General features: G+C 40.3%; 1 protein-coding gene across 2 annotated transcripts in view; it reads left to right on the top strand.

Moving 5' to 3' along the window:
* LOC106879908 (uncharacterized) overlaps nucleotides 1-20,244 on the top strand; it is a 42,241-nt gene extending 21,997 nt beyond the window's left edge. Inside the window, exons 14-22 of one of the 2 annotated variants that reach the window (XM_089349536.1) lie at nucleotides 147-249; nucleotides 1,955-2,069; nucleotides 3,460-3,610; nucleotides 5,302-5,403; nucleotides 6,101-6,161; nucleotides 6,794-6,877; nucleotides 10,903-11,364; nucleotides 17,549-17,635; nucleotides 18,402-20,244. In XM_089349536.1, the coding sequence (XP_089205662.1) occupies nucleotides 147-249; nucleotides 1,955-2,069; nucleotides 3,460-3,610; nucleotides 5,302-5,403; nucleotides 6,101-6,161; nucleotides 6,794-6,877; nucleotides 10,903-11,364; nucleotides 17,549-17,635; nucleotides 18,402-18,430 (1,194 nt within the window). In that variant the 3' untranslated portion in view covers nucleotides 18,431-20,244. The remainder of the gene's footprint in view (nucleotides 1-146; nucleotides 250-1,954; nucleotides 2,070-3,459; nucleotides 3,611-5,301; nucleotides 5,404-6,100; nucleotides 6,162-6,793; nucleotides 6,878-10,902; nucleotides 11,365-17,548; nucleotides 17,636-18,401) is intronic. The other variant, XM_089349537.1, reaches the window with a different exon arrangement.
* The last annotated feature ends 48 nt before the right edge of the window (nucleotides 20,245-20,292 follow it).

Below are 20,292 nucleotides of genomic sequence, written 5' to 3'. Positions count from 1 at the left end.
GTTGCATACTGCGACTGGCTCCTCCCCCAAGATTTCAGGCCTTGTACCTATAGTAGAAAAGATTATTTCAGTGTAGGTTATTCTATTTTCAAATATATTTTTGAGATTTAATTTTATCTCTTTTGTTTTTTTGTCTTTTTTTTCAGGTCATGATTCCACATTCACCACCACCCGAGAATTTTTTATTAACGCCTGGAAAGAAAGACCATTTATCACAATCTGGAAAATCTATTATAGATTCTACAACAAGTGGGTTACTAGATAAATGGCTATTTTGTCTTGCTTGCTTTAAAGCTTTTTGTTTTTTTGTTATAATAATTTCATACTTGGCATATCTCAAACTACTTCTTAACCATTTAGCATTCAGATTTCTCTGTCAAATATAATGTTTATTTATTCATATTATTTTGAATTAATCCTAATTGTCTTTGAGATTTTGATGATGTGACAGTTTATTTTTAGAATGACATTGTAGAGTAGGTGTGAGAGGCTGGATCTGGCTAGCTTGAACACAAAACAGATAGAATATTTGGGCTGGATATGGCTGGTTTGAAAGCTAAAGGGTCAATATTGGATAATTACAATAACTTTATTATCAATGTCATGTAACAGGTATGGTTATGTAGCAAGAAGTTTACTTCCCAGCCATGTGGTTTGGGGGTTCGGTCTCACTATATGACACCTTGGGCAAGTGTTCTCTACTATAGCCCCAGGTTGTCTGTGAGTGGATTTGGTTTATGAAAACTGAAAGAAGCCTGTCATATGTGTCCTCACCATGAAAACATGTCTGGTCAAGTGTAAATATTACTTTGCTTGGAAATAGGTGAGGGTTGGTAACAGGAAGGGCATCCAACCATAGAAAATCTTCAACAAATTCTGTCTGATCTATGCAAACCTGGAAAAGTGGATATTAAACAATCATCATCATTTAATGTCCATTTTCCATGCTGGCATGGGTTGGATCATTTGACTGGAGCTGACAAGCTGGAGGGCTGCACCAAGCTCCAGTTGTCAGTTTTGGCATGATCTTTATAGCTGGATGCCCTTCTTAACACCAACCACTATACAGAGTGTATTGGGTGTCTTTTATATATTACCGGCATGAGTACCTTTTACATATCACCAGCACATGATGATAAGAAATCTGTTCAACATAAATTACTCTGACTGGGGTCGTGGCTCCAGTCATGACATCCACATGCCTCATGGTCACGGTAGATGAGGAGGTGTCTCACAGAGATGGGAACTGACTGAGACACTGCTCAGAGGGTTACCCAGGAAGACCCAAGCAGATACTAACAAATGGTAGATACAGTAATGTTCTGCTGTGGTGCAGACCCCCATACCTGACCTGACCGTCACAAATATGAGAGACCGCTCTTATCATATCTTGGTTTAATTGACTGTAAGTTGAGCTACTTTTTAAAGTTATCTGTACATAGATGGTTAATGGGTTGAATTTGGTACTGAAGAAAGAATAATAACTCTTGAAATATGCATATACACCAGTTACCTATTTCTCTCTCTCTGATCGCATTGTTTACATAGACATATTCTTATATGAAATGTAACTTTCAGTGTTGCCTTTAATTTCTATATAATATCTGTAGTCGTAACTTTAAAAAGTGATTATATTGCACTGCTAACACAGGTAGGACACAGCATTGACTTATAAGCCTTTAGCATAATAGTATATTATAGTTGCATAATAAAATACTGTGTTCCTACCAATAATTAATGTTAGTTGAGTGTATAGACATAAAGTCACTAATTTAATCAATACATTGCTGAAAATTTAATTTCTACAATTACACTGAAGTTCATCTTGAAGCTTCAATGTAAAACCTTTTTTTTTTTTTTTTGTATCTTGGTTTTCTTATATTGTTGCTTATCCTAACTATTTTGTTTGTTATGTTTTTTTTTTTTGTTTTTTTTTTTTCTATATCAACTTTAGTTCTAAATTCTGAAGAAGAAGCTAAGAAGATTCTGGAAGCTGCTACCATTGCTGTTCAAAATTGTACTGAAAAGAAACCAATAAATCTGATTGATACAGTTAAGAAAAATAGAATGTAAATATTGTATTCTTATTCTTATTATTATGGTGGCAGCAGTGGTGAGCTGGCAGAATCGTTAGCATGCCGGGTGAAATGCTTAGTGGTATTTCGTCTGTTGCTATGCTCTGAGTTCAAATTCTGCCAAGGTTCACTTTGCCTTTCAACCTTTCAGGGTCAATAAATAAGTTCCATTCAAGTACTGGGGGTCAATGTGATCAATTGTCCCCCTCTCCACCAAAAATCCAGGCCTTTAGTAGAAAAGATTATTATTATTATGTTTGTCTATAGTGTTTGTTGGCACTCCGTTGCTTACGATGACGAGGGTTCCAGTTGATCCGATCAACGGAACAGCCTGCTTGTGAAATTAACATGCAAGTGGCTGAGCACTCCACAGACACGTGTACCCTTAATGTAGTTCTCGGGGATATTCAGCGTGACACACAGTGTGACAAGGCTGACCCTTTGAATTACAGGCACAACAGAAACAGGAAGTAAGAGTGAGAGAAAGTTGTGGTGAAAGAGTACAGCAGGGTTCGCCACCATCCCCTGCTGGAGCCTCGTGGAGCTTTAGGTATTTTCGCTCAATAAACACAACGCCCGGTCTGGGAATCGAAACCGCGATCCTATGACCGCGAGTCCGTTGCCCTAACCATTGGGCCATTGCGCTTCCACAGTCTATAGTGTAGAGATCAATTAAAGCATTAAGTTACTGTCCTAAAGGTTATTAGTTCAAATTCACTCACCAGCTGTGGTTAGTTAAACAGATGAGTGTTTTCCATTTCACTTCATCATCATTACCATCTTTTTCCTTCTTTATCATTTAACATCTATGTTCCATCCTGGCATGGGCTGGATGTTTTTCTACAGAACCTGATGAGTCCAAGAACTGTATTGCAATCTCAGAAGGGTTTGGAGTTAAGATGGTTAGGGTCGCCTTTACTCTCATACCTCACACCTTTTAGCATTCACATTCATCATCATCATCATCGTCATCATTTAACATCCACCTTCTGTGCTGGCATGGGTTGGACAATTTACCAGGAACTGGCCAGACAGGAGACCGCGTTAAACTTCTGTGTCTTGTTTTGGCATGGTTTTTACGGCTGGTCAAATGTCCTTCCTAACACCAACCACCCAGCAGAGTGGACAAAACGCTTATTTATACTCATTGTTTTAAATTAATCATGCATTATCTTGTGGCTTCGCGATTTTGATGGGGTGACTGTTACTTTTTAGAATGATATTGTAGGGTTAGTGTGAAAAGCCAGATATGGCCAGTTTGAACATAAAACAGGTCAGATATTTCAGCCAGATGTGTCTGGTTTAAATGCTAAAAAGTTCAAATGACTTTTAACTTGGAATGCAAAAGTTTTGTTATCTAAATACCTATTAAACTTTATTGCAGGCTCTCTGAAAATCTTTTCAACTTGAAAGCTGCCAAACAGAATACCAAGCATTCTAAACCATCTTTGAAAGTTACTGACCCAAAAAACAGTCAGTTTTCTCTTGATGCTCATTGTTCAACTAACCAAACCAATAAAGATGTCAACAAAAAGGTATAATTGATCCCATGTCTTATTGTTAATTGTTGTAATGATTGTGTTTAGGGGCAGGGGTGGCTGTGTGGTTAAGAAGTTTGCAGGGGTGGCTGTGGTGGTTAAAAAGTTTGCAGGGGTGGCTGTGGTGGTTAAAAAGTTTGCAGGGGTGGCTGTGGTGGTTAAAAAGTTTGCAGGGGTGGCTGTGGTGGTTAAAAAGTTTGCAGGGGTGGCTGTGGTGGTTAAAAAGTTTGCAGGGGTGGCTGTGTGGTTAAGAAGTTTTCAGGGGTTGCTGTGGTGCTTAAGATGTTTTCAAGGGTGGCTGTGTGTTTAAGACGTTTGCAGGGGTGGCAGTGTGGTTAAGAAGTTTGCTTCCCAATCACATGGTTTGAGGTTCAATCCCATTGCGTGGCACCTTAAGCCAGTATCTTCTACCACAGCCCCAGGTTGACCAAACATTTTTAAGTGGATTTGATAGAAACTGAAAGAAGTCCATCATTATTATTATTTAACATCCGTTGTCCATGCTGGCATGGGTTGGATGGTTTGACCAGAGCTGACAAGCTGGGGAGTTAGACCAGGCTCCAGTCTGATTTGGCATGGTTTCTATGGCCGGATGCCCTTCCTAATGCCAACCACTTTACAGTGTGTGCTGGGTACTTTTATGTGGCACTACACAAGTGTTTTTCCATGGCACTGTACAGGCACTATTACACAACCAGAAGGATCGGTCTTAACACTTCTGCTGTGGGTTATGGGTCTTCTTGAGTACAGCAAGGCACCAGATATTTTGGTCCTTTGTTGTCTCACCTGAAAGGTTCAGCTCCCTGAGATTGTTCTTCAGTACTAGAATTACTAGTACTACTACTACTACTGCTACTATGATCTGGCAGGATCATTGGTACGCCAAACAAAATACTTTGTAGCATTTCATCTGTCTTTACATTCTGAGTTCAGATTCTGTTGAGGTTGACTTTTGCCTTTTCATCCTTTTGGGGTTGATAAACAAATTACCTACTGAGCAGTGGCGTTGATTTAATCAACCTACCCCTTCCCCTAAAAAAATTTCAGGCCTTGTTCTATTACTAGAAAGGATTATTATTATTATTATTATTATTATTATTATTGAGTGCATGCCATCAAAGTGACACTGGGATAAAATATATGAAACCCAGTATGCCTGTTATGATTACCCTTCTGATAAGGGTACACCAGGCACATGCATCAGAACCATATGTGCGCGACATGGTAATCTCAAGATAAACAGCGCATGACCTTGCAGTGAGGCCCAGTTAGAATTTTCTTCAGGTCGTGTAGCCCATCCCACTCAAAAGATCCCTGAATAAAGGTTGTTTAAGGATGTTGAACAAAACACCCATGTTTCCAAAAGTGAATTATTCAAACCCCAAAGAATTCCTCTCAACACATGGCTATGATGCTCCCTAACTACTTCTGCTCATGATCAGAGATGCACATATCATCAGTCACTAAGGGACATGCTCAACTGGTTATGGTCAAACAACTGACAAGCAAATTTGTGGCATTGAGCGGAATATTTGCTGTAGCCCATCTTTTATCCCAAGACAAAAGAATGTACATGATAACACTTCCAATCAATTAAGATCAGAAGCCATGAGAGCCAATGCCTAGTACTGCATCAGGGCAATTTATTATTATTATTGTTGTTGTTATATATTTTTCATCTATTTCAGAATATTGATAACACAAAGACATCTTCATTACCAAGAGCAACTCGAAATAAGGTCCCTGCAAAACCCAGCCATGAAAAGGCCATGAAAGACTATGTATCATCTGTAAGTTAATTTAACCCTTTAGCATTTAAACCAGCCAAATCCAGCTCAAATATTCTACCTGTTTTATATTAAAACCAGATAGGTCCAGCCTCTCACACCTATCCTACAATGTCATTCTAAAAAATAAACAACTCTCAAAGTTACAAGTTCTTGCTTGTAAATTAGTGTGGATTATAAGGGCTGGATCGTCAGGGTTGTATCTGTATTATAAAGTCTTAAAATTGTGTTTTGTTTGCCCTGGATCACTCTTGATCAATTCAAGACTCAGATTAAAGGTATTGCATGCAGGCCCATTCCATCCTTCCTATAATCATTGTTTGTTTAAGGCTGTATTATCCAAAGTGCCTTTCCCTTTGTAAGATGGTAGAATATGATTCGAGGGAGCTTTGGCTTTTTTTTTCCTTCTAGTAGATTCAAACTGAAATCCATCTGAGAAATACAAAGAAACATTTTTTGTATATTTCCTAAAATTCAAATAATGTAGTTTAAACCACTGTAAAAAATCAAAAAAATCATCACTATTGAGAATCACCAATGATCCCCGTGGAATCTTAGGAATATAGCGTGGTGAGTCACTAGGGACTCCCATAGTAGATAAAATGTTAAATATTATACTGGCTTGTCACTATGATTAAACAAATTGTAATTATGTAGGTGGTGGTGGTAGAAGTCATCTGTTTTGTTTATTTCATTACAGGTCGTTGATTATTACAAAACTGGTGGAAATGCTGACCTTCAAGATGTTACAGAAGCTTTGTGTATGTATACCATTGACAATTTCCTCACTAACACTCTGTTATAATAATGGTATTGTTGTTTTGTGGCTATAGGCTAGTCAGCTTTGACTGAGCAGAATTATTTATTGCAGGTGGCCCATCAACTAAGCATAACTCTAGACCAGGGGTTCTCAGCCATTTTTTATCTATGGACCCCTTTGGTTACTATTTTACTCTGGTGGACCCCCATAGCTATTCAGTGTTTAAAAACTAGTTTTATAGAAACTTCTTCCAAAATTCCTATTTTGTTTTTCACACATTAACTTGTGTAGATTCAACTATGTAAAAATGTTAGAGAAAGAAGCCTTGCTGTTTCTTGCAATATATACCAATACATATATTGAAAGCAGAATTTTTTTAGAGGCCCTCGAAAAACTACTGTGGATCCACAATATTTTTTGTTTTTATTTCTTTGGTTTCCTTTTTAATTTACTTTGTAGTGTCCCAGTTTTATAATAGGTATGCCGCATCCCCTGTGTGTTATTTGTGGTGACTAAAGGTTTGACTGCAAGAAGAGCAATCTGACTCAGGAAAACTATCCAACCCATGCCAGCATAGAAAAACAAACATTAAATGCAAATGATAATTTTTAATTTACCTTTTTTTCTTTACAGCTATAGATGCTTTTCAATCAAAGGACAAATTGGCTCGCAGTCCAGTAAAGCAACCAGACCACCAGAAGCTAATGTTGCCTAAAGGTATTATTATTATTATTATTATTTTATTGTCTTTGCATAGCTTCTAACGCTGGAGATGTACTACAGTATCAGCTGTTCACTACCAGTGAACTAAGGTAACACCCCTTATTTTTCGAGCACCATCCGGAGTATTCAAGCAGTTCCAAGCAGTGATACCATTGTTATTATTGTTGTTATTATTTTCCACAAAGGTCAACTTTGCCTTTCATCCTTTCAGGGTTGATAAATTAAGTACCAGTGAAACACTGGGGTCAATGTGATTGATTAGTCCCCCTCTCCACAAATTTGAGGCCTTGTGCTTCTAGTAGAAAGGATTATTGTTATTATTACTACTCCTACTACTACCGCTACTTAGGCAGCAAGCTGGCAGAATCAGTTGCACACCAGGCAAAACGCTTAATGACATTTTGTCTGACTTTACGTTCTGAGTTCAAATTCTGCTGAGGTCTACTTTGCCTTTCAATTTTTTCCGGGGTCGATAAAACAAGTACCAGTTGAGCACTGGGAGGTCAATGTAATCAACTTGTCCCCTCCTCTAAAATTGTTGGCCTTGTGTCAAAATTTGAAATCATCATCATTATTATTATTATTTATTATTATTATTATTGTTGTTGTTGTTATTGTGAGAGTGACTATTCCTGATGCTTGCTTTTGATTTAGTTGTCCAGATTTCATCACCTCTTTCTCAGTCTTCTGCTGCCCTCCCTGAGTCAGTGAAATTAAGGCCTGTCCACTCTTTGATGTTAACCCAGGTAACAACCATTCAGGAGGATGACAATCTGGTCTTGTTGTCATCCTCCTGAATGTATCATGGGCAAGTTAACTTGGTAGTATCCACTCCTCTCCAAGCTGTTAGTCGCAACCCTATGCCCCTGCTTCTACCCAAGACATGCCTTGGCCCAGGTTCCTCTGCTCCAACCAGTGACTCTTTACGAAGCCTTACCTGGAGTCTTTTGCTTAGTGGTGCAATGTTAACACCACCCCCTCACTTGGTTTAGCCCACCTGCTACAGTGGGGTACCAGAGTGTGACACTAGAAACCATCAAGTGAGAGATGAAGATTTGAATGAGGACCAGTGATACCAGTCCATCTGACCATCCCTGGCAAGATGCCACTCTATGTGTGTGGCATGTGAAAAAACATTTGAGCGAGGTTGTTGCCAGTGCCGCCATGTGAGTGGGTTTGGTAGACGGAAACTGAATATATATGTGTGTGTCTGTGTTTGTCCTCCCAACATCGCTTGACAACCAATGCTGGTGTGTTTACGCCCCATAACTTAGCAGTTCGGCAAAAGAGTAAGTACTAGGCTTACAAAGAATAAGTCCTGGGTCGATTTGCTCAACTAAAGGCGGTGCTCCAGCATGGCCACAGTCAAATGACTGGAATGAGTAAAGGAGAGAGAGTAAAGAGTATGTATGTGTGTGTATATGTTTGTGCATCTGTGTTTGTCCCCCCAACATCGCTTGACAGCCGATGTTGGTGTGTTTACATCCCTATAACTTAGCGGTTCAGCAAAAGAGACCGATAGAATAAGTACTAGGCTTACAAAGGGTAAGTCCTGGGGTCGATTTGCTCGACTAAAAGCAGTGCTCCAGCATGGCCGCAGTCAAATGACTGAAACAAATAAAAGAATATACATATATATATATATATTCATTATGTTTTGTTTAGGTGCAAGCATGGGTGTGTGTTTATGAAGCTTGCTTCCCGGTCACATGGTTTGGGGTTCAGTCCCACTGCATGGCACCTTCAAGTGTTTTCTGCTATAGTCTCAAGTCAACTGAAACCTTGTGATTGAATTTGGGAGGCGGAAGTTTCCATCGTGTGTGCATATATGTAAGTGCTTGTGTCCCCTAACAAAGAGGAAGGGTATGTATGTGTGTATGCATGCATGCATGTATGTGTGTATGCATGCATGCATGTATGTATTATATAAAACGAATGTTCCTGTCTCCTCTATCATACTTCCACCTGTCTCTCTACTACATCCTCACCTGGCTGGGGGATTTTGTCTTGCAAGTTACTGGGTGGCCTCCCTACTGCCAGTGCCACATCATCATCATTATCCAGTGTTTTAAATCTAGGTTTTGTCCCCATTAACAGGGGTGACCGGATCTACCTCAATACCATAGCAACTGAGGTAGGCAAGTGCAGCCTACCTCAACCTTTGGGCTGGCTGGCTGGTGCCCATTCTCCTTTGCTATCATGAGGCTTTTTTGGAGCTGGATTTTCTATGGGGAGCATGCCCTTGCTTACCCCCAACTCACAAAAAAAAAAGAAATGCACTCTGTACAGTCAGTAAAGTGCTTGGTGTTAGAAAGGGCATCCAACCATAGAAACCATACCAAAGCAGACCCTGGAATTCAGTGCAGTCCTCCGACTCATTGGTTCCTGTCAAACCATTCCTCCTCATGTTGGCATTGAAAATAGACATTAAGCAATGATGATGATGTGTGTTTGTCACTAGATATCACCATCATCATTGTTTAACGTCCACTTTCCATGCTAGCATGGGTTGGACGATTTGACTGAGGACTGGCAGACCAGATGGCTGCACTAGGCTCCATTCTGATCTGGCAGAGTTTCTACAGCTGGATGCCCTTCCTAACGCCAACCACTCCGAGAGTGTAGTGGGTGCTTTTACATGCCACCGGCATGAGGGCCATCAGGCAGGACTGGCAACAGTCATGGCATATATTTATTTACTGATAACCCATGCTGTGTTGGTTCTCCAGTAATTCTATTCAGCATGTTTTGCAAAAGTTAAGATCAGTTACATAGGATGAAACCCAAAGAAATTGATTTACACACACACACACACACACACACACACACACACACACACACACACACACACACACACGCACACACACAGTAGTATATAATGGTTTCTGATTAAGATACAAGGCCAGCAGTTCTGAAGGGGAGGAATACAGTTGATTACATTCACCCCAGTATTTGACTGGTATTTCATTTCATTGACCCCCTGGAGGGATGAAAGGCATTGTTTGGCAGGGTTTGAACTTAAGTGATTAGCTCAACAAATGCATTCAAACAACCGATCACCTATGTAGAGTAATATTTTTGCGTTCACTTCTTTTATCTTGTACTTGGTTCAGTCACTGGACTCTGGCCATACTGGGGCACTGCCTTGGAGGATTTTAATCAAACAAATTAACCTTAGTATGGCACGTAAAAGCACCCACTACACTCTCGGAGTGGTTGGCGTTAGGAAGGGCATCCAGCTGTAGAAACCCTGCCAAATCAGATTGGAGACTGGTGTAGCCATCTGGTTCACCAGTCCTCAGTCAAATCGTCCAACCCATGCTAGCATGGAAAGCAGACGTTAAACAATGATGATGATGATGATGACGATGAAGTAATAAATACCAAAGTAGTCCATCCCATGCCAACATGGAAACAGGGCTGGCCCTAGGGATGCTGGCACCATAGGCAAGCTGTGTACAAGCCGACAGTCCTGGCAATTTCCTTGTCTTTGTCACGCCCTCCTGGTGCCCCCTAGCACATGACGCCCCAGGCAACTGTCTGAGTTGCTGGAACCTTGAGCTGGCCCTGCATAGAAAACAAATGTTAAATGATGATTTTGGTGCTTATTCTGTCAGTCTCTTTTGCCAAACTGCTGAGTTATCACTAAACTAGTTAGTTAAATTATTTTGTTAATTTTGGTTTTAATATTTCTTCTAGTTACAAGGCAGTGAGCTGGCAGAATTGTTAGCACACTGGGTAAAATGCTTAGTGGTACTTTATCTGTCTTTACGTTCTGAGTTCAAATTCCACCAAGACAGACTTTACCTTTCATCTTTTCAGGGTCAATAAAATAAGTACCGCCTAAGTAGTGGGGTTGATGTAATCAATTTACCCCCCTCCCCAAAATTGCAGGCCTTGTGCCAAAATTTGAAATCAATATTTCTTCTGGTTAGGGTATTCAGAACAGGGGAATGGTATAAGCACTGAGAGGAGTCTCACGTATTTTATTTATTGTTTTAAATTTTTTATTTTTCCAGACAGTGGCATAGAAGAATCTAAAAGTGACATATTTCCGCTGTCACCAAATTCTTTAAATTGTGCTGATCCAAGTTCTTCTCCTTTGCTTACACCAACGCATGTTTCATCTGGTTCTGCTGATTCAAGTTCATCCTTTCTACCTTCTCCATTGCTCGAAACTCCAACTATACACTCCAAAATCAACCAATCATCTTCATCTTTTAAACTGCTATCAATAAACCCCAATGACTTGACTGAACTGTTTACCTTACCAAACAATAAATGCACTTCATTAGCTTCTGAAAATGCTGAGCCCTTTGATTGTATTTTGGATGATGCCAACATCCATTTTGACCAACCTAGCAGCCCAAATAGTAGTGGTGAAGAGATTGACCCGTCAGATTATTACACTCCTCTAAAGAAAGGTCTTAATCTGATTGGCCATTCAAGAGACCAAGATTTTTGTCAAACTAATTCCAAATGTAAGTTGATAACTTTTACACGTTCTCTCTCTCTCACTCTCTCACACACACACAGAAAATAGCATTAAAAAAATATTTAAAATCCATTTGCCTGTGACAGTCTCGATTCTTCTTTCTCTTCCTTCCTTCTTTCCTTTCTTTTTTTATTTCATTTCATTTATTTTTAATTTTTTTGCAGTCATTTGACTGGTGTCATGCTGGGGACATCACCTTAAAGTTGAACAAATCAATCCTAGTATTTCTTTTTTATTAATGTCTGGTACCTATTCTGTTGGCCCCTACTAGTGAAGGCACATGGTTTAGTGGTTAGGGTATTCAGACCACGATTGTAAGGTTGTGAGTTCAATTCCCAGTAATGCATTGTGTCCTTGAGCAAGACACTTTATTTCACGTTGCTCCAGTTCACTCAGCTGGCAAAAATGAGTTGTACCTGTATTTCAAAGGGCCAGCCATGTCACACTCTGTGTCACACTGAATCTCCCCGAGAATTACGTTAAGGGTACATGCATTTGTGGAGTGCATGTAACACTTGCATGTTAATTTCATGAGCAGGCTGTTCCATTGATCAGATCAACTGGAACCCTCATCGTCATATCTGATGGAATGCCAGTGCCGTTAATGAACCACTAACGTACACGGACAGAAACAAACCAATACCATTTATCAAGTGGTGATGAGACAAACGCACACACACACACACACACACACACATCAATATTCTTTTATTTGTTTCACTCATTTGATTGCCCCCATGCTGGAGCACCACCTTTAGTCGAACAAATCGACCCCAGGACTTATTCTTTGTAAGCCTAGTACTTATTCTATCGGTCTCTTTTGCCAAACCGCTAAGCTACAGGGACGTAAACACACCAATATCGGTTGTCAAGTGATGGTGGGGGTACAAACAGGCACACAAACATACACACACACACGCACACACACACACTTAGACATACATATGATGGGCTTCTTTCAGTTTCCATCTACCAAATCCACTCCCAAGGCTTTGGACGGCCCGAGGCTATAGTAGAAGACACTTGCCCAAGGTGCCACACAGTGGAACTGAACCCAGAACCATGTGATTGGTAAGCACAGCCACTCCTGTGCCTATATATTTATACATACATACATACATATATCTATATGTATGTATGTCGGACGTCGTGCTGGGGGCTTCCATGGCATACATGGAGGCTATGGCTTCGGTTCCCGCAACGAGGAGGGAACCAGACTGCTGGAGTTCTGTGATGCAACCAATCTTATGGTCTGCAATACCAACTTCAGGAAACCTGCCAGTCACCTAGTCACCTACCGCTCCGGCAGACACTCTAGCCAAATCGACTACATCCTCGCCAGAAATAGGGAAAGAGGGCGGCTTATAAATGCCAAAACCTACCCTGGCGAAGAATGTACCCCACAACATAGATTAGTAGTTAGCGACTTTGGGATCAAGGCAAAATGGGTGCCCAGAATTAGACAGGCTTGGAGAAGAAGGGTGTGGAAGTTTAAAGACCCTGCAAACGGACAGAGACTTAGAGACAAGTTACTTGAAGCATTTAACGAAATAGAAGGGGATATAGCATCATACAACGTGGAAGACAATTGGAGATTTCTGCGGGACAACCTGTTGAAAGCCACCGACCAGATTTGTGGGTGGTGTAAGGTCCCCTCCCAACCCAGAGTAACGTGGTGGTGGAACAAGGAGGTAGACAGGGCTATTAGACAAAAGAAACAGGCTTGGAAGGACTGGAAGAACGGTGGTAGCAGGGAATTGTACCAATGTGCCAGAAGGGAGGCTAGGCGACAGGTTTATTTAGCCAGAGGGGAAGCAGATAAGGAAAGATTTGCCAATGTTCTGCGCCGTGAGGACCAAAGACTCGAGGTATTTCGTGTTGCAAGACAGTGTAGGAGAGAGAATAGTGATGTTGTAGGAGAGAAATGTGTTCGCATGGATGATGGTACGCTTGCATTAAATGAGGATGCAAAGAAAGAGGTCTGGAGATGCCACTACGATAGATTGCTTAATAAAGAGAATGAATGGGAGAAAGAGAGCCTGCCTTATGTCGAGTTGATAGTACCAGGGTAGATAAAGCAATTAAGAGTATGAAGACCGGGAAAGCCCCCGGCCCATCAGGAATCACTGCAGAGATGCTCAAAATATCTGGCAGTGTTGGCTATAGCCTAGTCACCCGTATTACGAACCAGGTGATACACGAAGGAGTCATACCCTATGACTGGTGTAGTAGCATCATAGTCAACTGCTACAAAGGTAAAGGGGACGCTTTAGATACAAATAATTACAGAGGCATCAAGCTGTTAGATCAGGTTATGAAAGTTACAGAGAGGGTCATAGCCCAACTAATTAGGGAGCGAATCAATTTAGATGAGATGCAGTTTGGGTTCGTGCCAAGTAAAAGCACTACTGATGCCTTATTTCTAGTGAGACAGTTGCAGGAGAAATACCTAGCTAAGGATAAACCTCTGTACCTGGCTTTCGTTGACATGGAGAAAGCCTTTGACAGGGTCCCCCGATCCCTTATCTGGTGGTCAATGAGGAAACTTGGGATAGAAGAATGGTTAGTGAGAGCTGTGCGAGCCATGTACAGAGATGCTGCCAGTAAGGTGAGGGTTGGAAATGAGTACAGCAATGAATTCCGGGTAGAGGTAGGGGTCCACCAAGGTTCCGTCCTCAGCCCCCTATTATTTACCATAGTCCTCCAGGCAATCACAGAGGAGTTCAAGACAGGTTGCCCCTGGGAGCTCCTCTATGCTGATGACCTTGCCCTAATTGCGGAGTCACTATCAGAACTAGAGGAGAAGTTTCAGGTGTGGAAGCAAGGTCTAGAATTGAAGGCCCTTAGAGTCAACCTAGCTAAAACCAAAATCCTAATAAGTAGGAAGGTAGATAAAACACAAACCCCTTCAGGTAGATGGCCCTGCTCAGTATGTAGAAAAGGAGTAGGTAGTAACTCTATAAGATGTACCCGGTGCAAGCTATGGACACATAAGAGGTGCAGCAACATCAAAGGCAGGTTAACTAGCAAGTTAGTTTTTGTTTGTGGCAGATGTTCAGGTGCAATAAAGACTGCAAACAAACAGGAAACAACTTCTATCTCATTCCAGGGTGAAAAACTAGAGGTAGTCGATAGCTTCCGCTATCTGGGCGACCAAGTTAGTAGTGGGGGTGGGTGCGCTGAAAGTGTAGCTGCTAGAATAAGAATAGCCTGGGCAAAGTTTAGAGAGCTCTTACCCCTGCTGGCGACAAAGGGACTCTCACTCAGAGTAAAAGGCAGACTGTATGACGCATGCGTACGAACAACCATGCTACATGGCAGTGAAACATGGGCTGTAACTGCTGAGGACATACGTAAGCTCGCAAGGAATGAAGCCAGTATGCTCCGTTGGATGTGTAATGTCAATGTGAATACCCGTCAGAGTGTAAGTATCTTGAGAGAAAAGCTGAACATTGGAAGCATCAGTTGTGGCGTGCAAGAGAGACGATTGCGCTGGTATGGACATGTGGTGAGAATGGAGGAGGATAGCTGCGTGAAAAAGTGCCACACCCTAACAGTTGAGGGAACCCGTGGAAGAGGTAGGCCCAGGAAGACCTGGGCTGAGGTGGTGAGGCAAGACCTTCGTACATTGGGCCTCACCGAGGCGATGACTACGGACCGAGACCTTTGGAAATGGGCTGTGCGTGAGAAGACCCGGCAAGCCAAGTAAGATCGTTGCCAGTGCCCCTGGACTGGTTCTTATGCGGGTGGCACATGAGATGCACCATTTTGAGCGTGGCCGTTGCCAGTACCGCCTGACTGGCTCCTGTAGGATTTTCGAGCGAGATCGTTGCCAGTGCCCCTGGACTGGCTTGTGCGGGTGGCACATAAAAGACACCATTTCGAGCGTGGCCGTTTTCGTGCGGGTGACACGTAAAAGCACCCACTACACTCTCTGAGTGGTTGGCGTTAGGAAGGGCATCCAGCTGTAGAAACTCTGCCAAATCAGACTGGAGCCTGGTGTTGCCATCCGGTTTCACCAGTCCTCAGTCAAATCGTCCAACCCATGCTAGCATGGAAAGCGGACGTTAAACGATGATGATGATGATGATGATGATATACACACACACACACACACACACACTCACACAGCAGGCTTCCACACAGTTTCCGTTTACCAAATTCACTCATAGGGCTTTGGTCAGCTGGGGCTATAATAGAAAACACTTGTGCAATGCGTTGGAACTGTGTATCATTTTTTTCTTCTTATTTTTAACAGAGAATAAGATAAGAAAGGACTTTAGAACTTTAAATCCAATTAGTTCTTTTGTGTCAATTTGGGTTTGATGTTTCTGTAAATTTTCATATTCTGTTTGAGTCATACATTCAGTATGGTCAAGTTGTCATGAGTGCAAAACTTGTGTTGTGCTTCTAACTATAGAACATAACTCCCAGTTCACAAGTAATATATACGGCACGTAAAAAGCACCATCTGAGCGTGATCAATGCCAGGCTCACCTGACTGGCTCCTGTACTGCTGGGACATAAAAAGCACCCACTGCACTCTCAGAGTGGTTAGCGTTAGGAAGGACATCCAGTGGTAGAAACATTGGATCAGATTGGAGCCTGCTGTAGCTGCTGGCTTTCCAGACCTGTCAAACCGTCCAACCCATGCCAGCATGGAAAACGGACGTTAAATGATGATGATGATGATGATGATGAAAAATAATTGTTGTACCAAAACATTTGCACTTACAATTTCTTGGATGTAAGAGGTTTCACCAGTCCTCAGTCAAATCGTCCAACCCATGCTAGCATAGAAGGCAGACGTTAAACGATGATGATGATGATATACATTGCCATCTTTATCATCATTTAGCATTCGTTTTCTATGCTGCCTTGGGTTGGACAGTTTGACAAGATCCAGTGAGCTGCAGAGCTGCATCGAGCTCTAATGTCAGCTTTGGTATGGCTTCTATAGTTGGATGCCCTTCCTAACGCCTATAAATACATATTATACATGAAAATTATGTCCAGCAATATCATTGTGTGATGCCCCTTTTTGTTGCCATGCTTGCATGGGATCAGACAGAATTTGTTGAGAAAGTCTTTGTATGTTTATATAAAGATGTATTTGTGTGATTCAAGTTCATCCTTCCTACCTTCTCCATTGCTTGAAACTCCATGCATGTATAGTTGCAAGTTTGTTTTACATAATATTTTGATGATCTTCATGCCGACTGCATCAAAAATGGATGAATGAACTATAAAAATATTGAAAGGCAGCGACCTGGCAGAAACGTTAGCACGCTGGGCGAAATGCTTAGCAGTATTTTGTCTGTTTAAAAACTCTGAGTTCAAATCCCACTGAGTTCGACTTTGCCTTTCATCTTTCGGAGTCGATAAATTAAGTACCAGTTGTGTACTGGGGCCGATCTAATTGACTGGCCTCCTCCCCCAAAACTTCAGGCCTTGTGCCTAACATAGAAAAGAATATGGTCATAGTTTGATTGCTTGGCAGAGGATAAACAACGCAACAAAAGCTGTGGAGGGTTTTAAATATTTGTCCCCACAAATAAACCTTCAACCTTTCAGCATTCAGACTACTCTGTCAGATCTAATGTTTGTTTATTCACATTGTTCTGAATTGATCATCATCATCATCATCATTTAGTGTCTGCTTTCCATGTTGGCATGAGTTAAACGGTTTGACTGAAGCTGATAAGCTGGAGAGCTGCACCAAGTTCCAATCTGATTTCGCATGGTTTCTATAGCTAGATGCCTTTCCTAAAGCCAACCACACCAAGAGTGTAATGGGTGCTTTTTACATGACACCGGCATTGGCCACAACTACAATTTCACTTGGCTTGATGAGTCTTTTCAAGCACAGCATATCTCCAAAGGTCTTGGTCACTTGTCATTGGCTCCATGAGGTCTAATGTTCAAAAATAATTCTTCACCACCTTTGTCCCATGTCTTCCTGGGTCTACTTCTTCCACAGGTTCCCTCCACAGTTAGAGATTGGCACAGATTGTTTATTTTTAGAATTGTTGGGTGGATATGAGAGGCTGGATCTGATCAGTTTGAACATTAAATAGATAGAATATCTTGGCTGGTTTAAATGCTAAAGAGTTAATAAAACACTGATGCTACCTTCTGATTAACTCTCCATTTAAAATCTTGTCTTTCAGTACCATTGCCTAATTCTTTGGAAACCAGCCCCACTTGTTCTGAACATAGAAGTTTTCGTTTATCACTGTCTGAGAAACCACTAGAAGGTGAGATTTTTTTTTTTTCTCTCTCTCTCTCAAAATGCATCATAGTATTTAGTTTTTATTCTGTAATGATATGAATTTGAGTCTCATTTGACTCGCCAACAGCTTGACATACAAAATTGATCCCTGTTATTTTAATCAGGGTGGGAGGTCTGCTGATAATCCCTTAGAGCAGGGGTTTTCAAACTGTGGTCCCCGGACCACAGGAGGTCCGCAAGGACAAGACAGGGGGTCCGTGGACAGCAAATACTTTTTATGGGCAATTTGATTTTATATATCTCTAAGGTAAAGCCTGAAATATAAAGGGGTCCACAAGTCAAAAAGTTTGAAAACCCCTGCCTTAGAGGAATTCAATAATGTTTACAATGCTCGTGCCGCTTCTTATTCATATTTGAATTTATTCCTATGCATGCATCATCGGGGCATCCCAGCAGATGGTTTTTACACTATTTTACAAATAGCCATGGACAGGCTGTTCAATTTGCATCAGATTCGATTCAGGTACGTGATGTTGATAAGCCACAAAAATGGTGAAATATCGATGTCCATTGCTCTTGGATGGGACTTGGGGGAGTTGTTTCACTTGTCTTTGGCTGTCTTTGAGAGAGTCACTTCCTCTGCATCAAATCGCAGCAAACAAGCAAAGCATATACATTGTATATGTGCATTCGATAACACATACATACACACACACACACCTTATTTCCAGTCCCAAATGTCAAATGATGATGATGATATTTAATTTTCTTGTTTCTCTTTTTCTTGCCAGATGAGAGTGACTCAATATTAGTTGATTGAGAAGTTTTGAAACAAGGAAACAACCAGTAAAGTCTTGCAGACCTTTCTTTCAAAATAATCACCAATAGCTGGTGGCTTCTGAAAAAAAAAAAAAAGAAAACTTGTAAGGGAAAACTTCCTATTTCAGCCCCAGTGGGGTTTTCTTCACCCTTTTTTTTTTTTTTTTCTATTCAGCTGAGAACTTGTCTGAACTGTGATGTATTATATGTCTCTATGGCAGTGCCAACATCATTTTGGAAATGGAGCTAATAATTCTGTTTTCCTATGATCTTGATAATGAGCATGAAATATGCAGTGCTTCATAAAGGACCAATATTCTTAGTGAAAGTTTCCCCACCATTAGATTGGTCACTTGGCTTGAAATGCCAAAATGCCAAGCTTCTTAGGTTGTCTTGGAATAACCTCTTCTGTTTTTTTAAAAATTTTTTTTTTACCAAAGATTTTATATTCTGCATGTAAATAAATTTTGATCTTAATTTCTTAGAATTATCTCCCCAGTTCTATGAGCGTCACTAACAAATATAATGGTCAGGATTTTTTTCTTTCTTTCATTCTTGGAGATGAAAAAATTCCAAGCCATACAGCACACCTCCTCTTAACTCATCTTAATTCATGCCATTAACACACTTGAGTTGCTTCCTTTTAGCTCATTAAAGATACTTGTTTTTGATTACACAAATTATACTAGTCATATATATATATTATATATATATATATCTCAATAATGATTCTTTATTTGTGAATTAAGGTTAGCATTGGTTTCATGTTAAAGAATATCTCAACAATTATTCAAGCTTATCACATAGAAAAATCGTGTTCATCTCCCTAACATGAAACCAGTGGTAACCTTAATTCACAAATAAAGTGTGTGTGTGTGTGTGTGTGTATATATCTGTGTTTATGTATGTATGTGTGTGTGTGTGTATATATATATATATATATATATATATATATATATATATATATAAATGCTTCTCACCCAATCAAAAGCTTGCAAATTAATTTAAAGAGATTCATTTTTAATTTCTTTAAGTTATCTCCCTTTTTCTTAGTCACAATTACCGTTAGACTTTTTTAATTTTTCTTTTTCCCACCAAAAGGAAAATTTTATTTATTACTATTATTTTTTTTTGTTTGCTTACATCATTCTTCAAATCGGCATTAATTTATTTATCTAAATTCAGTTACTTCCTGTAGCCATTTTTCATTTTAATTTTTTTTTTCCTCCTACATGTGATTGTCGTTCAACCCTGTCTCTGCTCCTACTGGTCAGTCTTCATTATGAATGACATTCCACCCACGACAATCCTGTCTTTTTTTTTCTTTTGCTTTTCCTAATGGGTCAAGAATGAGCATCTATGTAGAGAGCTCTCTTGTTGGTTAGCCTATCTTTCTACTTACCAACAAGAGAAATGCATGGCTATCATTAGACTGGAATGTCTTGTAAACACTTAATGATGATCTGGTTCACATTGTATAACCTCCAGTACCTCTTGTGTATCATTCTGTTTAGAAGGCTATTTTAGAAGCCTCAAATGTAGCTGCTGTTCTTTGTCCTTCTACAATGGCACAACTGAATACCAGGCAAGTGTTGCAATGCCATAACAGATATAATTTTCGTTTGTATCATAGTCCACCCCTTCTTTATATCAAAATAAAATACCTTCCAAATGCATTTTTTTATTACTGCTTACAGGTAAAGCAATAAAGTAAAAATTCTAATTTCTTAATTTCATATTCCAATGTTAATATTGTATATATATTTATATATGAGTGAATTTTTTTCAATAAAGTTTAATTTTTTTCATCTCTAATTTACTGTTGTTAGATATTATTTTGTCTTATAATTGTGGACTAGATGT

This window comes from Octopus bimaculoides, chromosome 3, assembly GCF_046866305.1.
Source record: "Octopus bimaculoides isolate indiv1 chromosome 3, ASM4686630v1, whole genome shotgun sequence".
Classification (NCBI taxonomy): Eukaryota; Metazoa; Mollusca; class Cephalopoda; order Octopoda; family Octopodidae; genus Octopus; species Octopus bimaculoides.
Note: the sequence above shows the minus strand (reverse complement) of the source record. Positions and strands in the feature narration are given on the sequence as shown.